Genomic DNA, 18875 nt, shown 5'->3' on the forward strand with positions numbered 1-18875 from the left:
TTTGTGGGTAACAGAGGCACAGTTACTGCCCGTGTAGTGTTTCATGAACTCTGACCTTGAGCAGGATACTTGCCCAGTTTTCTGTGTTCATTCCTGTGAGGGTGGTGAGACACTGGCACACAACCAGAGATGGTGTGGCTGCTTCATCCCTGGAAAATTCAAGGGAAGGTTGGATGGGGCTTTGAGCAACCTGGTGCACTGGAAGATGTCCCTGCCCATGACAGGGAGGGGTGGAATTAGATGATCTTTAAGGTTCTTTCCAACCCAAACCATTCTGTGATTCTAGAAAATGTTTAGGATTTCAGATGGGACTTCACAAATTGTAGAGAAAAATATCTCAAAGACTAGAACCATTTGTAAGCATGGAGAAGTTCAGCTTGTCCTTATGAATAAACATCACTAAGGAGAAACAGGAATTTCAGAAAAAGAAGCGGAATTAAGAAAATATTTATCTGTCTAAAGTGAGGACAGAAAAGACTACAATAACTGCAAAATATTTTATTTATTGCAAACAAAAGCTGTAGTAACAACACTGACAATACCAAATTTTAAGGGTTTGAAATTCTCAGAAATCACTCGTGATTTTTTTTTTTACTGCACATATCTTTATAATTATATTTTTACATTAGTTTTACATTGTGACAAAGTAAATTACTTACAGAAATTAAGACAAATTGTATATAACCTGCCAGCTTACTAACATTGCATTTATATGTCTCGGAGTGTAATTATTTAACACTTTCATCTGAAAAGGATTATCAGATTCAAAGCTTTGCTAGCCATATAACAGAATGATACACTTTGCACCAATACATTTTTTAAATGATTAGAAGCATATGGGAATTCACTGTGTGCTGTTCGTATTTTCTACAGAATGTAGGTCATAACAAACTTTATTCCTTTGCTAGAACAATAATTTCTTCCTTTTGTTTAAGATATCCAGCAAAAAGGCAGACAAATGCATAAAGACAACATTTTTAGCTCCAGTGCTGAATAGTCTGGAGGGCAGTAGTAAAAGTCCTGAGTGCAGGATGAATCCCTTGATAATACATCAAGAGGGACCCAGCCTCTGCACTGAACCCTTCTTTTTTGAGTTCTTTAGCTATTTCCTCTACATCCCAGCCCCCCTCTCCCTGGTTAGCCAGCAAGTGGTCAATAAGGCGAGGACAGAAGGCAGTAGATATGCACTTTACCACTAACTTGGCATCGAGGAGCAAGGAAAGGATTTCCGCGTCACAGTTGGAATCATCAACCTATGAAGAAATTAAAATCCAAAGTAATTAAAAGTTAATTAGTGGATACATCCATCAACGAGAACAAATCATCACTGTTCTAACTGCACAGTGTGACCTTGAAAGGAATTCCGTATGGATTAACACCACGGATATATACTTTGCATATGTTAGAATATGTAATGATACGTCTTTAACAGTCTCTATCACATTAGTATAAATATTTGACCTGCAGAAAGTTAAGCACCTGGCTAGGGTTACATGAACAGCTTTACAGAATTTTCATGGGTTCTCAGCCTCAATGCAAAATGGACCACACCATTTACCTCCAGATCTGACACCCTGAGGAAAGTCAAGCAGAGTATATTAAAGTTAGGTCACTTTATATTAATGTAATATGCCACATTCCACGTATCAATATGATAGGCAACATTTGCAGACTCAACCAGATTTTCCCAAGTTTCAATGCTCACAGCAAAGATGAGCTCTTAAAATATAAATTGTACTCTTCTGAAAAGATTTGGAGCACAAAGCACCTGCCTCTGTATGCCTCAGAAAAAAATGTGGTTACTTGATATATGAGGGCAGATGTTCTCTTGAAAAACTTGTCTATAGCTTTACAAATAATACTGCAGAATACTTGAAATGCTACTTCAGTTAATTTTGACATGTATTTCACAAGTTCCTTAAAAACCAGTGTGGTTTTAATCATCTTAGGTGATTTACCAATTCAAGAAGTGAAATAAAACAAACACATATAACCCCCCAAAACAGGCCAAAGGAGGGGTAGACAACAGTCGGGTTTTCAGTGGCTGCATCGTAACAAGTTACAAATAAACTAACCAAATCATGCTATATTTACAAAACAACCTCTCACTTAAAAAAAAAAAAAAAGAGAAGAAAATCTGTCTGATTAGCCTCTGCTTAAGTTGCTGTAAAAATGATGCACTATCTTACATGGTTGGTAAGTTACCAGCAAGAAATAAAAGACCCTGTGATCCAGTGATGTAGTACCCTTGAAGACTAATTCAACTACTACACAGGACCACGGGACATGACTACTGTATACTGAGAGATTTGGCATTGACACTTGACAGCTGCAATTAAGCAATTTTTAATCTAATTAGCACCACAAAACTTTTAACCCTGAATCTTTTCAGGACAGCATTTAAAGTTTCCTCATATCTCTGCTTTAGTTCAAGCTAAAACAGTGCAGAACTTTGCTTCCTCATGTTCATGTGCAGTGGGCTTCATGTACCTCTTGCTCCCCCACTGTCACCAAGAACATACTGCAACAGGAACTTCCTGGTTTTAATCCAGTTCTGTGAGAGATCATGCACACCATTTAACATGGACCATGAACTGTGGAAACTACTCTCTCCAGCTTCTCTATACACACAGTCGAACCTATATATAGGTTTCTATATATACTATATGGGATTGAACACGATCCTCAAAACATATATCAGAACAAGTACAGAATTTTCTCTGGAATGCCTGGAATTCCAAGATTCCCAAAGTTTGGCATCTGATTTGAAGGAATCATTTGCATGTAGAGGAACACCGAGAGTTCATGAGGAACTATCAGATAGCTCCTTGCATTGAAGTGAATGAGAAATCTACAACTAGCTCCAGGAGACAGAACTTCCTTGGGAGTAACAACACATTCTTCTAGAAGAAAGATCTTGATTTTATCTAAATAGTTTTGACTAATTAATGTATTTCGCTTCTGTGAAAGAGCTGAAAAGTCAGCATGATGACTGAAAGCATGTATGTGATTAGAAACAGAAATAATTTGTGCTCTGTTTTGGAAAAGATACAAATAAACAACATTATATAAAGGAGAAAGATAAAACATGAAATATTGTGGCATGAAAAGCTATTACACTTCTTTTTATCAATTTCAATTTACTGTTAATAATGCATGATCATTATTTTCCATTTACTATTTTCACTTCCTTTGGATCTTCATAAGCTTTCTAGAAAAACAGAATGTCTTTATCATGTTAACCAGGAAGAGAGTTTGCTGTTTCACGCTGTGCTAGTTCTTCCATTACTTCATTTAGATACTCATGGCTTGCTTCCTATTGAAATCTTAAAAATAACCTTGATTTCCTCCAAGTCTTCAACAGTTTCACATTTACAAATTCAAAGGTAATGCAACTGTGCATAGAGGTTCTAGGTCCAGTTTACAGATCAGTCCTAAGAACCATAGGGATGTCCAGGCTTCAGGCTGTCCAGTCTTTTAAGTCTTCCATTATTTAATAATTCCTCTAACTTGTCTATGTTTGATGTGTCTTCCTGTTCAAGACAGCTTGATAATTAAATAAAATTGGTCGACAGCTGGCTAAACATAAGCCAGCTTGTGCCGAGGTGGCAGAGAAAGCCAAGAGCATTCTGGCCTGTATCAGAAATGGTGTGGCTAACAGGACTAGGGCAGTGATTGTCCACCTGTACTCAGCACTAGTGAGGCCGCACCTCAAATCCTGTGTTCAGTTCTGGGCCCTTCACTACAAGAGAGACATTGAAGTGCTGGAGTGTGTCCAGAGAAGGGCAACAAAGCTGGTAAAGGATCTAGAGCACAAGTCCTATGAGGAACGCCTGAAGTTGTTTAGTCTGGAGAAGAGAAGGCTCAGGGGGGACCTTACTGCTCTCTACAACTACCTGAAAGGAGGCTGCAGTGAGGTGAGTGTTGATGTCTTCTCCCAAGTAGCGAATGGGACAACAGGTAATAGGGCAAGAGGTGATGGCCTCAAGTTGTACCAGGGGAAGTTTAGGTTGGATATTAGAAAAATATTCTTCACTTAAGGGTTGTCAAGCATTGGAACAGGCTGCACAGGGATGTGGTTGTGTCACCATCCCTGGAGGTATTTAAAAGACATGTAAATGTGGCACTTATGGACATGGTTTAGTGGTGGACTTGGCAGTGCTGGGTTAATGGTTGGACTCAGTGATCTTAGAGGTCTTTTCCAACCCAAATGATTCTGTGATTCTGAAATTCCTACCTTTGGCATCTGGTAGCATACCACACAGCATACTAAGCCATTATCCAAATAACTATCATCTTTTCTGAAATGGGAGAGTGGAGGGAGGCTCCACCTCTGAGCTCTGTGTGCTCCATTCTTGACTCGTATGTAAGTTTTACACAAGGCTTCAGTGTTTGATTTTATGAACATAAAATGCAAACAGTAGTTATAGTAATGAGATTAACAGCAGATGAGAGGTTTGATTTAAACAGTTTTTTTTAGGCTACTATTCAGTTTATGAAAATCCTATAGATTAGTGTGATTTCATGTGCCAAAATTGTACAAATTGGAAAGAGACAAGTCTGAAAGTAAAAGACCTTTTCTACCATGAAATGATTAAACATCTGATCTATATTATGGGAATGATGATGCCTGCATGCAGAAGCACAGCAACCTCTCTGTACTCATGCATTAATGGGATCACCGGTCTTTACACATAACAAAAGAGCATACAAAAGGCCCTTGGCTGTATCTGACAGCTCATGCTTAAGCTCAAATAGTCCATTAGGTTTAAATTGATCAGTATTTCCCATTTTCTGACTTCAAGGCTGTCTGAAGACCTGGTCAGGAAAAGGAAACCTTTTTTGTAATTGTCCCCAGGCAACTGGATGGAGACACAAGATGGCAACCAGACCCTGTGAACGCATTTCACACAGTTTAGGCTACTGTCTGTTTTGCCACTCTTTGGTCAGTCTAAGCAGAGTCTGATAGGTGTGGGAAGAACACAGGGGTACTAAGGTTTAATAAGAAATCTGTATAAAAATAGGCAGCTGAGAAAGCTAGATTAATTATTGCCTAGTTTTGCTACTCCAGATCATGTTAACATTTTGGGTATCACATGAAGAGACAATCACAGTCATTATTTTAGATAAAAACAAATGCACACACCGAAATTCCTTTTCAACACCTATGCAGATTGTTAATGAATTAATGTATATACAAAAACTTTATTTAAGATAATATATGCACTGAGCAGCGATGCTTAAAGCTATAAGTGTTTTTATATTAAAATCTATTTAAATGCAAACTGACTACTACATGCATTTAAAATTAATTTTAAATTAGAACAAGCATTTAAGCAAAAAATTACTAGAACAATAAAAAAGGTAAATACACATAGCATATATTTAAAAATGAAAATACACCATACAGCATGGTGTCTGTGCAAAAAATGACTCAACAAAACTAAGACTCCCCAATCTAGAAAAGAGGCAGTTTAAAGAGCATAGAGCAGATAGCAACAACATTAGAGTATAAAGGACTGATTAAACACATTCTCTCATTAAAAAAATAATTATGAAGCATCAAATTAAACTAGTAGGATCAGATTCAGAGTAAAAAAAAAAATGCTTTTCTACACTGCTAAAATATTTGGCAAATGACACTGCAAGATGTAAAAGCTCACCTAAGTTTAAGGAGAAATTGGACAAAACTGTTAAAGAAAACCACTGGCAGTTCCATAGTTACCAAATACAGCTGAAAATAACCCAAAGTTGGGAGAGTAGTGTCACAGAAAAAGAGCCTATACATTTGTCCTTATTTTGCTCTTCACTAGAATTAAAATTCCTCCATCCACTGGAGCTAGCCTACTGTTCCAGATGGAAGTTTGATCCTCAAAATTTTACTGTTTAAAAAAATATTAATTCAAAACAACCTTCAGGGTTTTTTTTGTTTGCCAATGGTTTCAATCACATTTTAAATGTTGCTTAAATTAGCACAGATTGGCTGCAAGCATTTAATTCTGGCATACGTATCACGTATTTGCCTACAGTAGACAGAGGCTCTCTTAATGCACATCATTTTCAAAAATCACTCTTTTGATAAGACTTGTAAAGAAGAGAGTAAAACCCAATTAAGACAATTACTAAAAAGTAACCTTACCATTCCAGTTTTAAAAAGGTACTGCTTCTGGGCAGACAGCATAGGCAGAATAGTATATGAATGAGTCACTTCTTATCTGCCTGTGTAAACAGAGCCCTTGCTATCCCAAGATCCTAACTAAGCCTTAAAAGCCTGGTTCCAGCAAGGTTTGCCACCGATCCCAGAAACACTGTTCCAGTAATATGGGATGCAGCTGACTGCAATTTAAGCAAGTCTCAGAGGTGCAGGTAGCTGCTGCACAGATTAACACACAACTGCTTCCCATATTGTATAAACACGCAAACAAACTATAAACCACAATAATGATAAATTCAGAGTCTATTCAATACAGAAAAATCACTATGCCTATCTAGACTGCCGTGCTGAGGATGCTAAATTTTTTATTAGAGCAAAACCTGTTACTTCTGGAAAGCTTAAAATAGGAGCATCTTTACTTTTTCATATCTATGCCTCCTTCAGCAGGATTTGACAATGCAGATTTAGTGTGGCACCCACACAAAATGCGCATGTCTACAAGCAAAAGAACTAGTGGGGATAATTACACCATGGAGAGGAACTCCTGACATTTTTTCCTTCACTTTCATACCTATTTAGGTATTGTCTGAAATCTACTTTCAAGATGTAGGCATTCAAATAGTATCTATCTCTGATGACTACCTCACTCCTTTAGACTGCGGTGATCAATACTTTTCCCGGCTAGACATACGCGTATTCATCTAGAAAGTGAAGCAGCATAGAAACAGAACTGCAACAGATGCACTCATTTCCACTGAAGCAGCACTACAGCACTCTGCTTCAAGCAGGACTTGTGCATTTTATCAAACATCTCTTTGATGCAGAATTTATAAATGGATCTGCACCTACAGATGGAAAACCACATCTCAGCGAGGTAAATGTCAACAGAAGCAAGGACTCACTTGCACTCTGTCTCCACAACTCCAAAACTCTGCACATCTTCAGCAGGCTGGGGAGGAGACTTATCTCTGTCTACTAAGTGTGGCTCTTGGAGAGGGTGGGGGATTCAAGTTGCTGTATTCGCTCCTATGGTTACTGCTGTATTTCTGAATCAGACTGGCAGTTTTGTGTCTTAACTCTGAACTCTGCTGTCAGTGCATAATTAGTAAGGGGTAAGCATGTCTGCCTGGAGCACTGCCATCAGCACAGCAATATTATGAACTGCAAATGGGCTCAGGCAGGCTTGAGGCATTCAGCTCTACCAAGGCAGCAGGGCCCCTGGGCATGCAGAGACAGGGAGCCTGCAAGTTTTGAGAAAGCTGGTGTGTGAAATAGGTGGATCAAGATCAGGTTTGCCACAGGTGTCACCTCTTCTGATGCACTCAGAAGAGGAACCCGACACATCTAGAAGGTTTTGCCGATAAATCTCTGAGGCCTCCACAAATTCACATGAACATGAATGAAAGAATTTTGTGCAACCGCTCTCCAAGACCAACAACATCAGCATGTATGTTAGTAACATTTCTGGTTGCTAATACAGCCTATACTTGCCATGACTCAACATATTTGGAAAAAAAAAATAAAAATCTCCGGCAGCGAGAATTTCAGATAAGAAAGAGCCGGTCAGGTTTTGCCTAACTGAGGGGAAAGTCAAGAGTCTGGGCAATTCCCTGTCAGCATTATTTGTGCAGGTGTCTAGAGGTTCTGGTATTAGCAATAGGCAGTGTTTCATTCATAACTTATGCATTATAAAATGCATGCATTATGAAATATAGATACTAATGGAAAGATAAGAGCTGATGCTAACACAACAGCAGAAAAGAACCGAACCTGCTATTTCCCTGAGTATTGGCCCTCCACTACTACTGGAGGTAAAAATGGTTTCCATTTTATTCTTTATTGGAGTCTATAACTATAGGACAAATAAATAAGGAAGTAAGAGAAATAGCGAGATACTCCCCCTCCCCGAAAAATAAATCAGGGACAGATACTTTACCATGATCACTGTTCACTTACAGACACATAATTTCATAAGATTTCTTTTAATAGGTAAGCCACATCAAGTTAGTAGCCATAAATAGCATAAGATATGGAGAACACTGGAAATTCCATTATTTCACATATTCTTTATGATTTTCATACTATGTTTTTCAATACATCATTGTCGCAAAGGTAGTCAGTGCTTCATAATTGGAAGTATAGTATGTAAACAGAGCTAAAGTATTAGATTAACTAAAACCATTTTCTAGTCGTATTTTGTATTCAGGCCTTGACTGAAGATGTATTTGATGTATATTAACTCCCATTTGTTAACTGTTTTAACAGCATAACTTAACTACCACCATGTAATAGAATATTTGGTTGCTCTGTCAAGTATAGAAACAAGTTCTCATATCTGAAAGATAACCAAGTGAACGGACAATACGGAAACCCTTCTCAAAAACAACTGACTCTTAAGGGCAAACTCTGAGCTCTGTTGGCAGTAGTAAGTTTATTTAACTAAACTGATTTTTAAAATTATTCACACACCACACAACACATAGGAAGTATAGTTATTTCTGTTATCTGAAAAAGAGAAGTGGCAGTTTATTAAAAGATCTTCAACAAAAAGAGAGGTATGCAATTTCAAAAAAGCTTACACAAAATCTTGGTTGTTTTATTATAGGCAAAAGCTATACAATCCCTAGTATCAGCACTTCAGCATCATCGTTAACTGTAAACATCCATAAAGTTGTCAGCACCATACAACAAATGGCTAACTAATACAACGTATCAGCAAGCAAGCGCTGTATTTTTCTCACAGCCATGTTTGTGAGCTGTGTTAGCACTATGTCAAGGAATCAATAGCTATGATTTCCCTTTGCCAGATGTTATTTGTCCTTTTCCTGTTTAATGTAAGCAGAAATGGGATTCCTATGAAAAATTCATTAAGAATTCTACAAAAAACATTAACAGTCCAAATACTGTTTTTACAAAGTAAAAAGTATGCATAAAAAAATTACACTGACTAAACAACACTGACATAGCTAAGGAACATATGCACTTTTAGTACAACACCAACTAATGTGATTATAAGAGATGCACATAAAACAAGGAATAAAAGGTTCTTTTCTAAACAGTGAGAAGAGCTTTTAAATTTAGCATGGCACTCTTTTGTACTAGCTGCTTTTCTAACACGGGCAGTGGAATGTCACTGGCTAAGTTCTATGCCTGATGTAATGAAGTCAACAGCTGAATTTTCACTGACAAGATGAAACCTAAGTCCAAAGCTAAATGCTTTGAAAATTCTGGGTTATCTAGTGCTCTTACAGAACTACGTGCTCGAATTAATACTGAATTTAGATAGAAAAATTAGAAACAATTTATCAAGATACCTCCTGCATAACAAGGCCAAAAAGAATGTGTGCATGGTTTCTGGCCTTAAAACCCCAATGTATTATAATCAACCTAGAGTGTAGAAAATTGAAAGCTGTAGCACACTAGAAAGGCCAGTTAAGAGTGCAATACAATCAGTAACCATTCAGAAAGTGCTATTGCACAGCATTATTCTTTAAAAATAGTTAAATAAAATGTATTTGGACACAAATTCCTGCTGACAAGCTTCAGAGCTACTCACACAGCAGCTTTCATCTGCTAACAAAGAAGTCAATTTTAAAAGGTTAATAAGAACATATAGATGAGAAAGTGCATGCGTATATCAGATGCCCAGTTGCTTTTCTATGAGATCACGTTGTTTAAAAACAGTTACAGAAAGGCCTTGCTTTGCAGATACAAAATCTAAAACTGCACATGGTAAGAGAAAAGTACAGATTTACTAAAGAGAACCTATTGTTTTGGTTGTTAATATTTATAAAATTATGTTTTATGGAAAATTAAAAAAAATCTGTGGTTTATTTGCATAAAGAAATTGCAAATAGGAACCTTCATTAAAAAACCTTTGGTTCTTTGCTTAGAATGTCAAACTCAACTAGGAAGTGCTCCAAATTCATTCTGGATACCAACTATGGTATTGGAATTTTGACACAAGCAGATGTGTGTTACATATAATACGCTCTGCCACCTTCCATGATGCCATTTTATTCGTTCATAGAGAACAGCTTAAAAAAGCTGGTGCTTCATTCATTTTGGTAACCAATTCCTTTTGAAGGAAAATCAATTAACATCTGAGATGGAGCCTATGTTTCCAGGTCTACTGCTTCTCTGACTGGTCTTCACTGTTGCGTTCTCAAAAGGAGGTAAATCCTTTCTCAAGTTATCTAGTGGATGCAAAAAGAGAAAGCTTCTGGAATACAATATGTAGCCCAAGAAGGAAAGACAGGAGCAGGAATTAAGGGAGTATCCTGGGAAGAGCAGGATGCAGAATATTTTTCCTAGGGAACAGAAGACTGGTTGGAATGTAGAGGATAGGACTGCATCGTTTGTTGCAAACAAGGAATCGGAAAAATTTGTGGTAATTAATATAGCTAGAGCAGAGAGCCTGCCCAAGAAGGCTTTCCTACAAATCACATTTTTAAAGCTTTTGTGTTTTGGGGATGCTTATTTTAAATAGATATACAGAGATCCATTTTTGTTTCCATATGGGGAATTTCATTTTGAAGCAGCATCTGGGAAATTTGCCAACAATTATTATTTTATATTGTAATGTACAACCAAGAGGTACCTAAGTCATGGTGCAGAATTTGGAAATATTAGAGATGAGGCTTTTCTACCTAAATACTGTAATTCTGGAAACTTTCAATGCAGTTAATTCAGCCAGACAAGGAAAGCCACTGCCTTTCATATAAAGGTCTGAGACAATACCTCCCTTGTCTTTTGTGGTAGAGTGCTGGATTGTAGACCTCAACTAACATAAAAACCAAGCCAGGCTGTACATGCACAAGTCCAATTAAGAGCCTCAAGAAGTTTTAATCCCAACTCACTTTTCAAAGAAAAAAAAAAGACAAAAAAAAATTAAAATATAATGTTTTTGTCTAGGTGACTGGCTTTCATCTTTTTAGGTGTTCGTTCTTAACTGAAAAGCAAATACGTAGTAATGTAACTTTTTCTAAGAATTGAAAAATATACCGTAATGTCTTTCAGCTCTTCTCCAAACAAAAGAATGACAGTATTTAGTTTTTTTTTTCCTCCAGTAACTTTGATACTTGTGTTACAGTATGAAATAAAACCAATTTACAATTGCATGGAAGTCCTCAAACATACCATCTTGCATTTTAACCTTTCTACAACAAAACCACTGACGTAGAAGCTTTCTACGTGTATGCAAAGACTGCTAAATTTATCAGAAACAAGCTAATTCACCTGATGTACTATTATCACTTTAAAAAGCCCCAAAGTGAATATGAATATGAACACAGATATAATAGATTACTTTATATAACAGAATAGTTTCTGTTCCACCACACTGACTTAAAATAGCATGGTAGATAATTTACAGAAAGTGCCATGAGTTTTAATCACCTCAAGTATATATAAAAGATCTTACTAGCCCCTTGTTACTGCTCACTGTGGAAACAATAGCTGTGGAAAATCTCTAAAATGACAACTGTCTCAGTAGTCTCTGCTTACTACAGGAAATAAAAGAGCTAATTTATTACCTCAGATGCGGAAAGTCAGTTAATTCAAATGCTCATACCTTAGCAACAGCTGTTATCTGCTCCAGTGCCATGGTGTGAAGATCTTGATCTTTGCTTTCTACCAGCAGCTTCAGGGAGGGCAGCAGGAGGGACTGGTTAAGTAGCAGCAAACATATTTCTTTTATACACTGAAAATAAAAGTAAACTCGTTCAGTGAGATCTCTGGAGATACTAACATCATCGATTTATACAAATTCCATGTCAAATGCAAAACGGAAGCCAAACTTCCACCACAAATGAAATCCCTGTTGGAAATAACTCTTCGGAAACTTGAAAGGGCAAATTTAAAAAAATGTGGAATACAGGGTTATAAGCACAATGTCTGTTATATTAAGACAAGGCAGGTACTGAATCACCATTACAGCTTGGTGTTTTACTAAAAGAACAGAGCAATCAAAGCTCTCTGTGGGACTAATATATTTGTGCTTACTGAAATACTGCAAAGCATAGGAAGAAACTTAACAGACACATGACATTTCTGTAACTCAGTTATGGAATCATGAAAGTGGAACAAAATAAAGAGGAAATATCAGTACATACAAGATTTCAGCATCATGAAATTCTGCTGCAAGATCTTTCCAAATTTTATGCAGTATTTATTAATTTATATCTCAAAAAGTATTTCAGCTACTAAACCATGTCGGAAGTCAAATTATAACTCACTTTTCCCTTTTTGTCATTTCCAAGAATTTCGGTTGTTTGTCACAACCGCTTTCCACTGAGGCCCATCAGAGATGTCCCATATTTCAGGACAACTAACCCTAAGTGCCCTGGATATTGTAAGGAAGTCACTTTGAAAATGGTATCCAATTCTTAGAGGTGCTCTCTGTTTCACTCCAACATTTAGAGAGCGATTGTTGAAAGAGCTCATTGGCTAAATATAAACTGAGAGAATTCAAGTCATATATTTTTCTATCTTTTTTGCAGTCTAATGACAAGTTTAACAATTTGATCATCAAGATGCAACCACACTTTTAGCAGCACAGGTTTAGTACCCGTGAACCTAAAAGGCTAAAAATTATTTGAAGAGGAGATTGTTAAATGCTCCAACTGTGACGTGCTGCAGACACCTGGCCTTGCTTGGCACAGGGAGCTCTTTGGCTGCACATTGCTCAGTCTTTTCTATATTTATACCTTCAAGAAACACTACCTAGAAGGTTATATTCTACCACACTGAGCTTTGAGTCACTGAAGCAAGGCTTATTTTCTTACCCAGACTTGTTCCTTAAAACTTTTATTTATCAACAACAGATTGTTGATGCTTTCAGTGAAGGATATGATAAAGGAGCAAGGAATAAGACGATTAAATAAATACATTAAGCTTTGTCTGATCAGTAATATTCTATTACACTTCTAATAATTTCACATTGAAAATGAATGCAAAGGTAGGGATCCACTCTACATACCTCCTTTTCTTGAAAATGTGAATCCACAGCAATAAATGTAACTTATGTTCAGGAAAATAAATTATAAAAGGCATAAGACACATAATCTGAACAAAACCAGCAATTTTACCATGCTTGGTAACTTTTTCTGTCTGAAAGCCTCTCAAAAACTAAGTGGAGGAGCAGTGCCATAAAAAATAAGCCATAACTATAAGAAGGCTCTCTAAAGAACCTCAAATCATGTTTTGGGGTTGTAGTAGGAAAAAAATGAAACAAAGGAAGCTGTAAAATGTAACTAGGTAGTGTACATTTTTTAAGCAACAGGGCAGGGAAAGAAAAAATGCAGATGTTCTGGTGAGCTACTTTAAACAAAGACAAAATAAATCTCTCAGCAAGCAAATGCAATAATACAGATATTAACATTGCTATTTTCAAAATAATAACATTTAACGCAGATGATATTCCAGCATTTTTTTTCTTCTTAGATGCTTCACAACTACACTTAGTACTGGTTATGCACTGTGAAGGGACATGTTCTAACACAATGTGCCTTGCTCATCACAGAGGCTTTCACATAAGAGAAAGCATGCTTATCTATCCAGTTTACCTATGCTGATTTTACAGTATAGGATTTTGACGCCAAATGTCAATATATTTCGGGTAGATACCTGTAGATGACTTGAATAACTTTGTGCCTTAGGATAAGAATGCTAAGGCACATGAAAATCAACTAGGTGCTTGGTGACAGCCAGCATGGCTTCACTAAGTGGAAATCCTGCCTGACCAATTTGGTGGCCTTCTATGATGGGGCTACAGAACCGATGGACAGGGGTAGAGCAGTTGATGTCATCTACCTGGACTTGTGTAAAGCGTTCGACACTGTCCCACACGACATCCTTGTCTCTAAATTGGCGAGACATCAATTTGATGGATGGACCGCTCAGTGGATAAAGAACTGGCTGGATGGCCACACACAAAGAGTTGTGGTCAATGGCTCAATATCTGGCTGGAGACCAGTAACGAGTGGTGTCCCTCAGGGATCGGTGTTGGGACCGGTCTTGTTTAACATCTTTGTCGCTGACATGGACAGTGGGATTGAGTGCGCCCTCAGCAAGTTTGCCAATGACACCAAGCTGTGTGGTTCGGTTGATACGCTGGAGGGAAGGAATGCCATCCAGAGGGACCTCGACATGCTTGTGAGGTGGGCTGATGCCAGCCTCATGAAGTTTAACCATGCCAAGTGCAAGGTCCTACACCTGGGTCGGAGCAATCCCAGGCACAGCTACAGGTTGGGCAGAGAAGAGATCCAGAGCAGCCCTGCAGAGAAGGACTTGGGGGTGTTGGTTTATGAGAAAATGAACATGGGCCGGCAGTGTGCGCTTGCAGCCCAGAAAGCCAACCGTATCCTGGGCTGCATCAAAAGGAGCGGGACCAGCAGGTCAAAGGATGTGATCCTGCCCCTGTACTCACGGCAGGGGGGTTGGAACTAGATGATCTTAAGGTCCTTTCCAACCCTAACTATTCTATGATTCTATAACACATCTAGCAGACATATCCAGTCAACCTACAAAAACATCTGAATACAGACAATCCATTGTCTTTCTTGAAGAGGATATACACATTCCAGCAAGTAATTTTACTGACTGTCAAAATATCATGTCTTATGCTAAAATTTGAAATGGTGTAAGTTAAACTCAATTGTTTCTAGTTGTGCCTTTCTTTATAAACCGAGACTTTTATTAGCTTGGTTTTCATATAAAAATATCTTCAGAACATAATCAGTCACCTCTTGATCTCTGATAAGGCAGGAACACTGCACTCCTTCAGCTTTCCATTTTAAGGTATTTTCATCTGTGCACTAATTTTCGCAGGTTCTGTCTTTTGCCTCCCTATTTTTCAGTGTCCTCTTAAAATGCAACTATACTAACAGGATGTTTTATTTTAATGCCAGCCTTGCTAGTGGTTTATGGAAAAGGGTACTTCTTATCTACCTTTCTTCACTAAATATCTCTTATAAAGTAAGAGTGCATTGCCTGTTTTCCTTATGACAGTAATATGAAAATAAAAGAACCCAGTAACAAAAAGCCAAGAAAAGTGAAGTGTTGAATGCCTTCTTTGCTTTAATTCTTAGTAAAAGATCGCAGGCAAATGAGCAGGTAACATTTGACAATAATAACAGGTAAGAGTTCAGCACTGAAAATTGAGCCTAGAATAAAAATGTATGTTTCTGGGGCTGAAAAATTCACCCCCAAACACCTAAGGAAATAATAAATCAAGCTAAGAGAACATGAAAGGCTACCAAAGACTTTAAAGAAAAATACAGTTTTCCAGACATGGAAGAAAGCAGGCATATGAGGGTAGAAGATACTATAGACCTATCAGACACCCCTTGTTCATGAAAACCATTAAAACATAAAATGAAAAACCAAACACACACACACAAAAGTATAGAAGTGTGTTCCCACGGGACCCTTGTCCTGGGTTTAGCAGTAGCAGTCTACAGGTTCTGTAGTCAGGAATAACGCCACCACTATGGCATATTTTGACTGAAAATGCCATGAAACACTGTCGTGGTTTAAACCCAGTCAGGCAACTCGTTCACTCACTTCCCCCCCTTTCTTGCCCTCCCCCTGCTCCCGGAGGGACGGAGAGGAGAATCAAAAAGAATGCAACTCCCACGGGTTGAGATAAGAACAGTTTAGTAACTAAGGTATAACACAGATCACTACTGCTACCACCAGTGATAATAATGATAAAGGAAATAACAAGGGAAGAGAATACAACACCTCAGCACCAGCCGACCGATCACTCGCCCCCCAAGCCCGACCAAGCTCCGACCGATACCTCCTCCAACCCTGCAGTCTCCTCAGCCCTTCCGGCTAACTCCCAGTTACATCCTGGGCATGACGTGCTGTGGTATGGAATACCTCTTTGGTCAGTTTGGGTCAGGTGTCCTGTCTCTGCTTCCTCCTGGCTTCCCCTCCTCCCTGGCAGAGCATGAGGCTCACAAAGTCCTTGGTCAAACCAAAACATCCTTGTTATCAGCTCTGTTCCCGAGCTGAAAGTCAAAACACTGCACTGCACCAGCTACCAAGAAGGAGAAAAAATGACTGCTACTGCTGAACCTAGGACAAACACTCACTGTCCTTTTCACCAAGGAATGGGCAGCAGGATAGTGTGTTCCAAATTGAAAACCTTTGCAGTGGCCTTCATCCCTTTTTCCCCAGAAAAGGAATGGACAACTTGCACAACATTGAAGACTATCCCAGTAGTAACTAATTTCTCTGCCACAAATGACTGCACTGCTGCTCTGGACGGGGTAAGCATGCCATCACGCACAGTGCTTCTCAGAGCAACACGTGGCCTTCTTTTCTGCAATAAGCACTCAAAAGCGTTTGAGTGCCTGCCTGCCTGCCTGCAATAAGAGGCTGTGCTTAGAGGGAGTATGGTACTACCTGTGAAAGGGACAAGGGAAGTACTAACTAAAACTTCAGATTGCCATGATTTAGCTGAAACTTTTGTAAGACAGCTTTTGCTTTGTATCTAATTATGCAGCTGTTGACAGTTCACTGTGACAAAAGTGAGGCATATAAACTGGATTTCATAGGAGTCTGTTTTGGTTCCGGTATTATTCAGTATTTCCATGAATGGCTTGAAGGGCTGGATAATGAGTACAAACAGTACTGTGTCTGGAGAGGTTGAAAGCAGACAAAAGGGCAGCATTTAAATTCAAAATTATCTGAACAAAATGATCACAGACACCTGTGAATGAAGAAAAACATACATCGTAAACTCACACACAAAAAGCAGGATCAGCTAGCTACAAAAATATGAAAAAGGAGACCAACTGGCTGCTCTATTATTCTAGGTGTCATGGTTTAACCCCAGCCAGCAGCTCAGCTCCACACAGCTGCTCACTCGCTTCCCCTACAGCAGGATGTGGAGAGAATTAGAAGGGTAAAAGTGAGAAAACTCATGGGTTGAGATAAAGACACAGTTTAGTAGGTAAACCAGAAGCTGTACATGCAAGCAAAACAAAGCAAAACAAGGAATTCATTCACTACTTCCCATTGCCAAGCAGGTGTTCAGACATCTCCAGGAAAGCAGGGCTCCATCACACATGACAGTTACTTGGGAAGATAAACGCCATCACTCCAAATGTCCCCTCTTCCCCCAGCTTTATATTCTGAGCACACCAGACGGTGTGGAATATTCCCTTGAGTCTGCTGGGGTCAGCTGTTCCGGTGTGTCCCCTCCCAATTCCCTGTGCACCCCCAGCCTACTCACTGGTGGGTTTGTGTGAGGAGCAGAAAATTCCTTAACTCTGTGTAAGCACTGCTCAGCAATAAGCCATCCTTGAATGGTCAACACTGCTTAATCACAAATCCAGAACTACCTAGTAGCCTATACTAGTTACTATGAAGAAAATTACCCCAGCTGAAAACAGCACAATAGGAGATAAGCATCTTATGGCCACTAGGACCCCAGGGTGATTACAGATAAGAGATTCGATGCATTCTGCAATTTCAGTGTTTATGTTAACTGACACATGACCTAAAGGATTGATGGAAAAACGGGAGATATTCAGGAGTCACACTCTGAAAATCACTGGGGGGGAGAAGGATTTGCCCCATTCTTAAGAGATTAATCAGGCAGTGCAGATGTTAGTCTAAACATGCATGCCTTCCAAGCAAATAACGGTTATTTCAACTAAGAGGAATGGATAACCTATCCACTGAATAATGTACATAAATCCCAAAACAAACAAACACACACACACAAAGATTAAAGCTATGCTCTCCAAAAGACATTAAAAAAAGAACTTTGCTGTATAAAACTAGAATGACCAGGAGGAGGTGGAATAAAGGAATACAGAAACCTTTTTGATTACATCTGAGAAAAGGTTTTCTAACTAGATCATCATGACTTGATGTTAAATGTTTTTTCCATCACAACCTTTGGACTTTGGAATGGCAAATGTTCTTCATGATGATAAATTGATCTCTCAGTTTTTAGAATTCCATCATTCTAGGTCTGTTTTCTTAATCAGTGTATTTATTGAAATGTGAAGCCATCTAAACAGGTTAATCGTCAGTAATCAGATTTTCATCTTATTCAGCCATGCAATCTCAACTCTCTAATTTGTGCATTTAAGTACTATAGCTGTGCATACAAATAAGGTACTTATATTTATCAATGCCATTCCCCTCTTCCCAAGCAGATAGGTAAAGCAATACAGCCTATGTTTGAAGGTAACTATGCAATTATATATTTTAGTGCAAATCCTTTTGCTGTACAGCATTCTAGTCATAAAAAAGGTATTTTACATCGGTAAAGCTATTTTATGCTCGAGGACCAGAATATCTTCACACTGTACCTGTATACTCCCACCTTCATGGAGGGCTCTTCCAATATCCTGTATCATTAAAAAAGGAAAGCACCTCCAACCAAGGCTACCAACTAATACTAAAATTATCTGCAAATAGGGACTTGTTATGGAGTTCAAGAAAAAGTTTACCCAGTTAAGAGAAGTAATTAAATCACAACCCACTGTTGAGCAAAACTCTTGGTGAACTGACTGCTGTATGACGCTGACCGTTGGCAGAATTTATCTACCTAGATCACTGAGGTGCGGTAGAAAATTCTACTTTGAAAGAGTTTGACTACTCCTATGAATGACTAATATCATGAGTTTGTGAGCTATGATGTGCCATTCAACACCTTATAAAGAAAAGCTACTTGTAGTTATGGCAGGCCCAGTGA

The 18875-nt window shown here is 38.4% G+C and overlaps 1 protein-coding gene across 3 annotated transcripts in view; it reads right to left on the reverse strand.

Moving 5' to 3' along the window:
* Positions 1–478: 478 nt before the first annotated feature.
* NBAS (NBAS subunit of NRZ tethering complex) overlaps positions 479–18875 on the reverse strand; it is a 184039-nt gene continuing 165642 nt past the window's right edge. For all 3 annotated transcript variants that reach the window (XM_061460839.1, XM_061460840.1, XM_061460838.1), the window contains 2 exons: positions 11727–11855; positions 479–1253 (listed from right to left, as the gene is read on the reverse strand). In XM_061460839.1, coding sequence (XP_061316823.1) covers positions 978–1253; positions 11727–11855 — 405 coding nt within the window. In that variant the 3' untranslated portion in view covers positions 479–977. The remainder of the gene's footprint in view (positions 1254–11726; positions 11856–18875) is intronic.

This window comes from Pezoporus flaviventris, unplaced genomic scaffold, assembly GCF_033815535.1.
Source record: "Pezoporus flaviventris isolate CSIRO_AGI_PZ_B2104156 unplaced genomic scaffold, CSIRO_AGI_Pfla_v1 ptg000031l, whole genome shotgun sequence".
Classification (NCBI taxonomy): domain Eukaryota; kingdom Metazoa; phylum Chordata; class Aves; order Psittaciformes; family Psittacidae; genus Pezoporus; species Pezoporus flaviventris.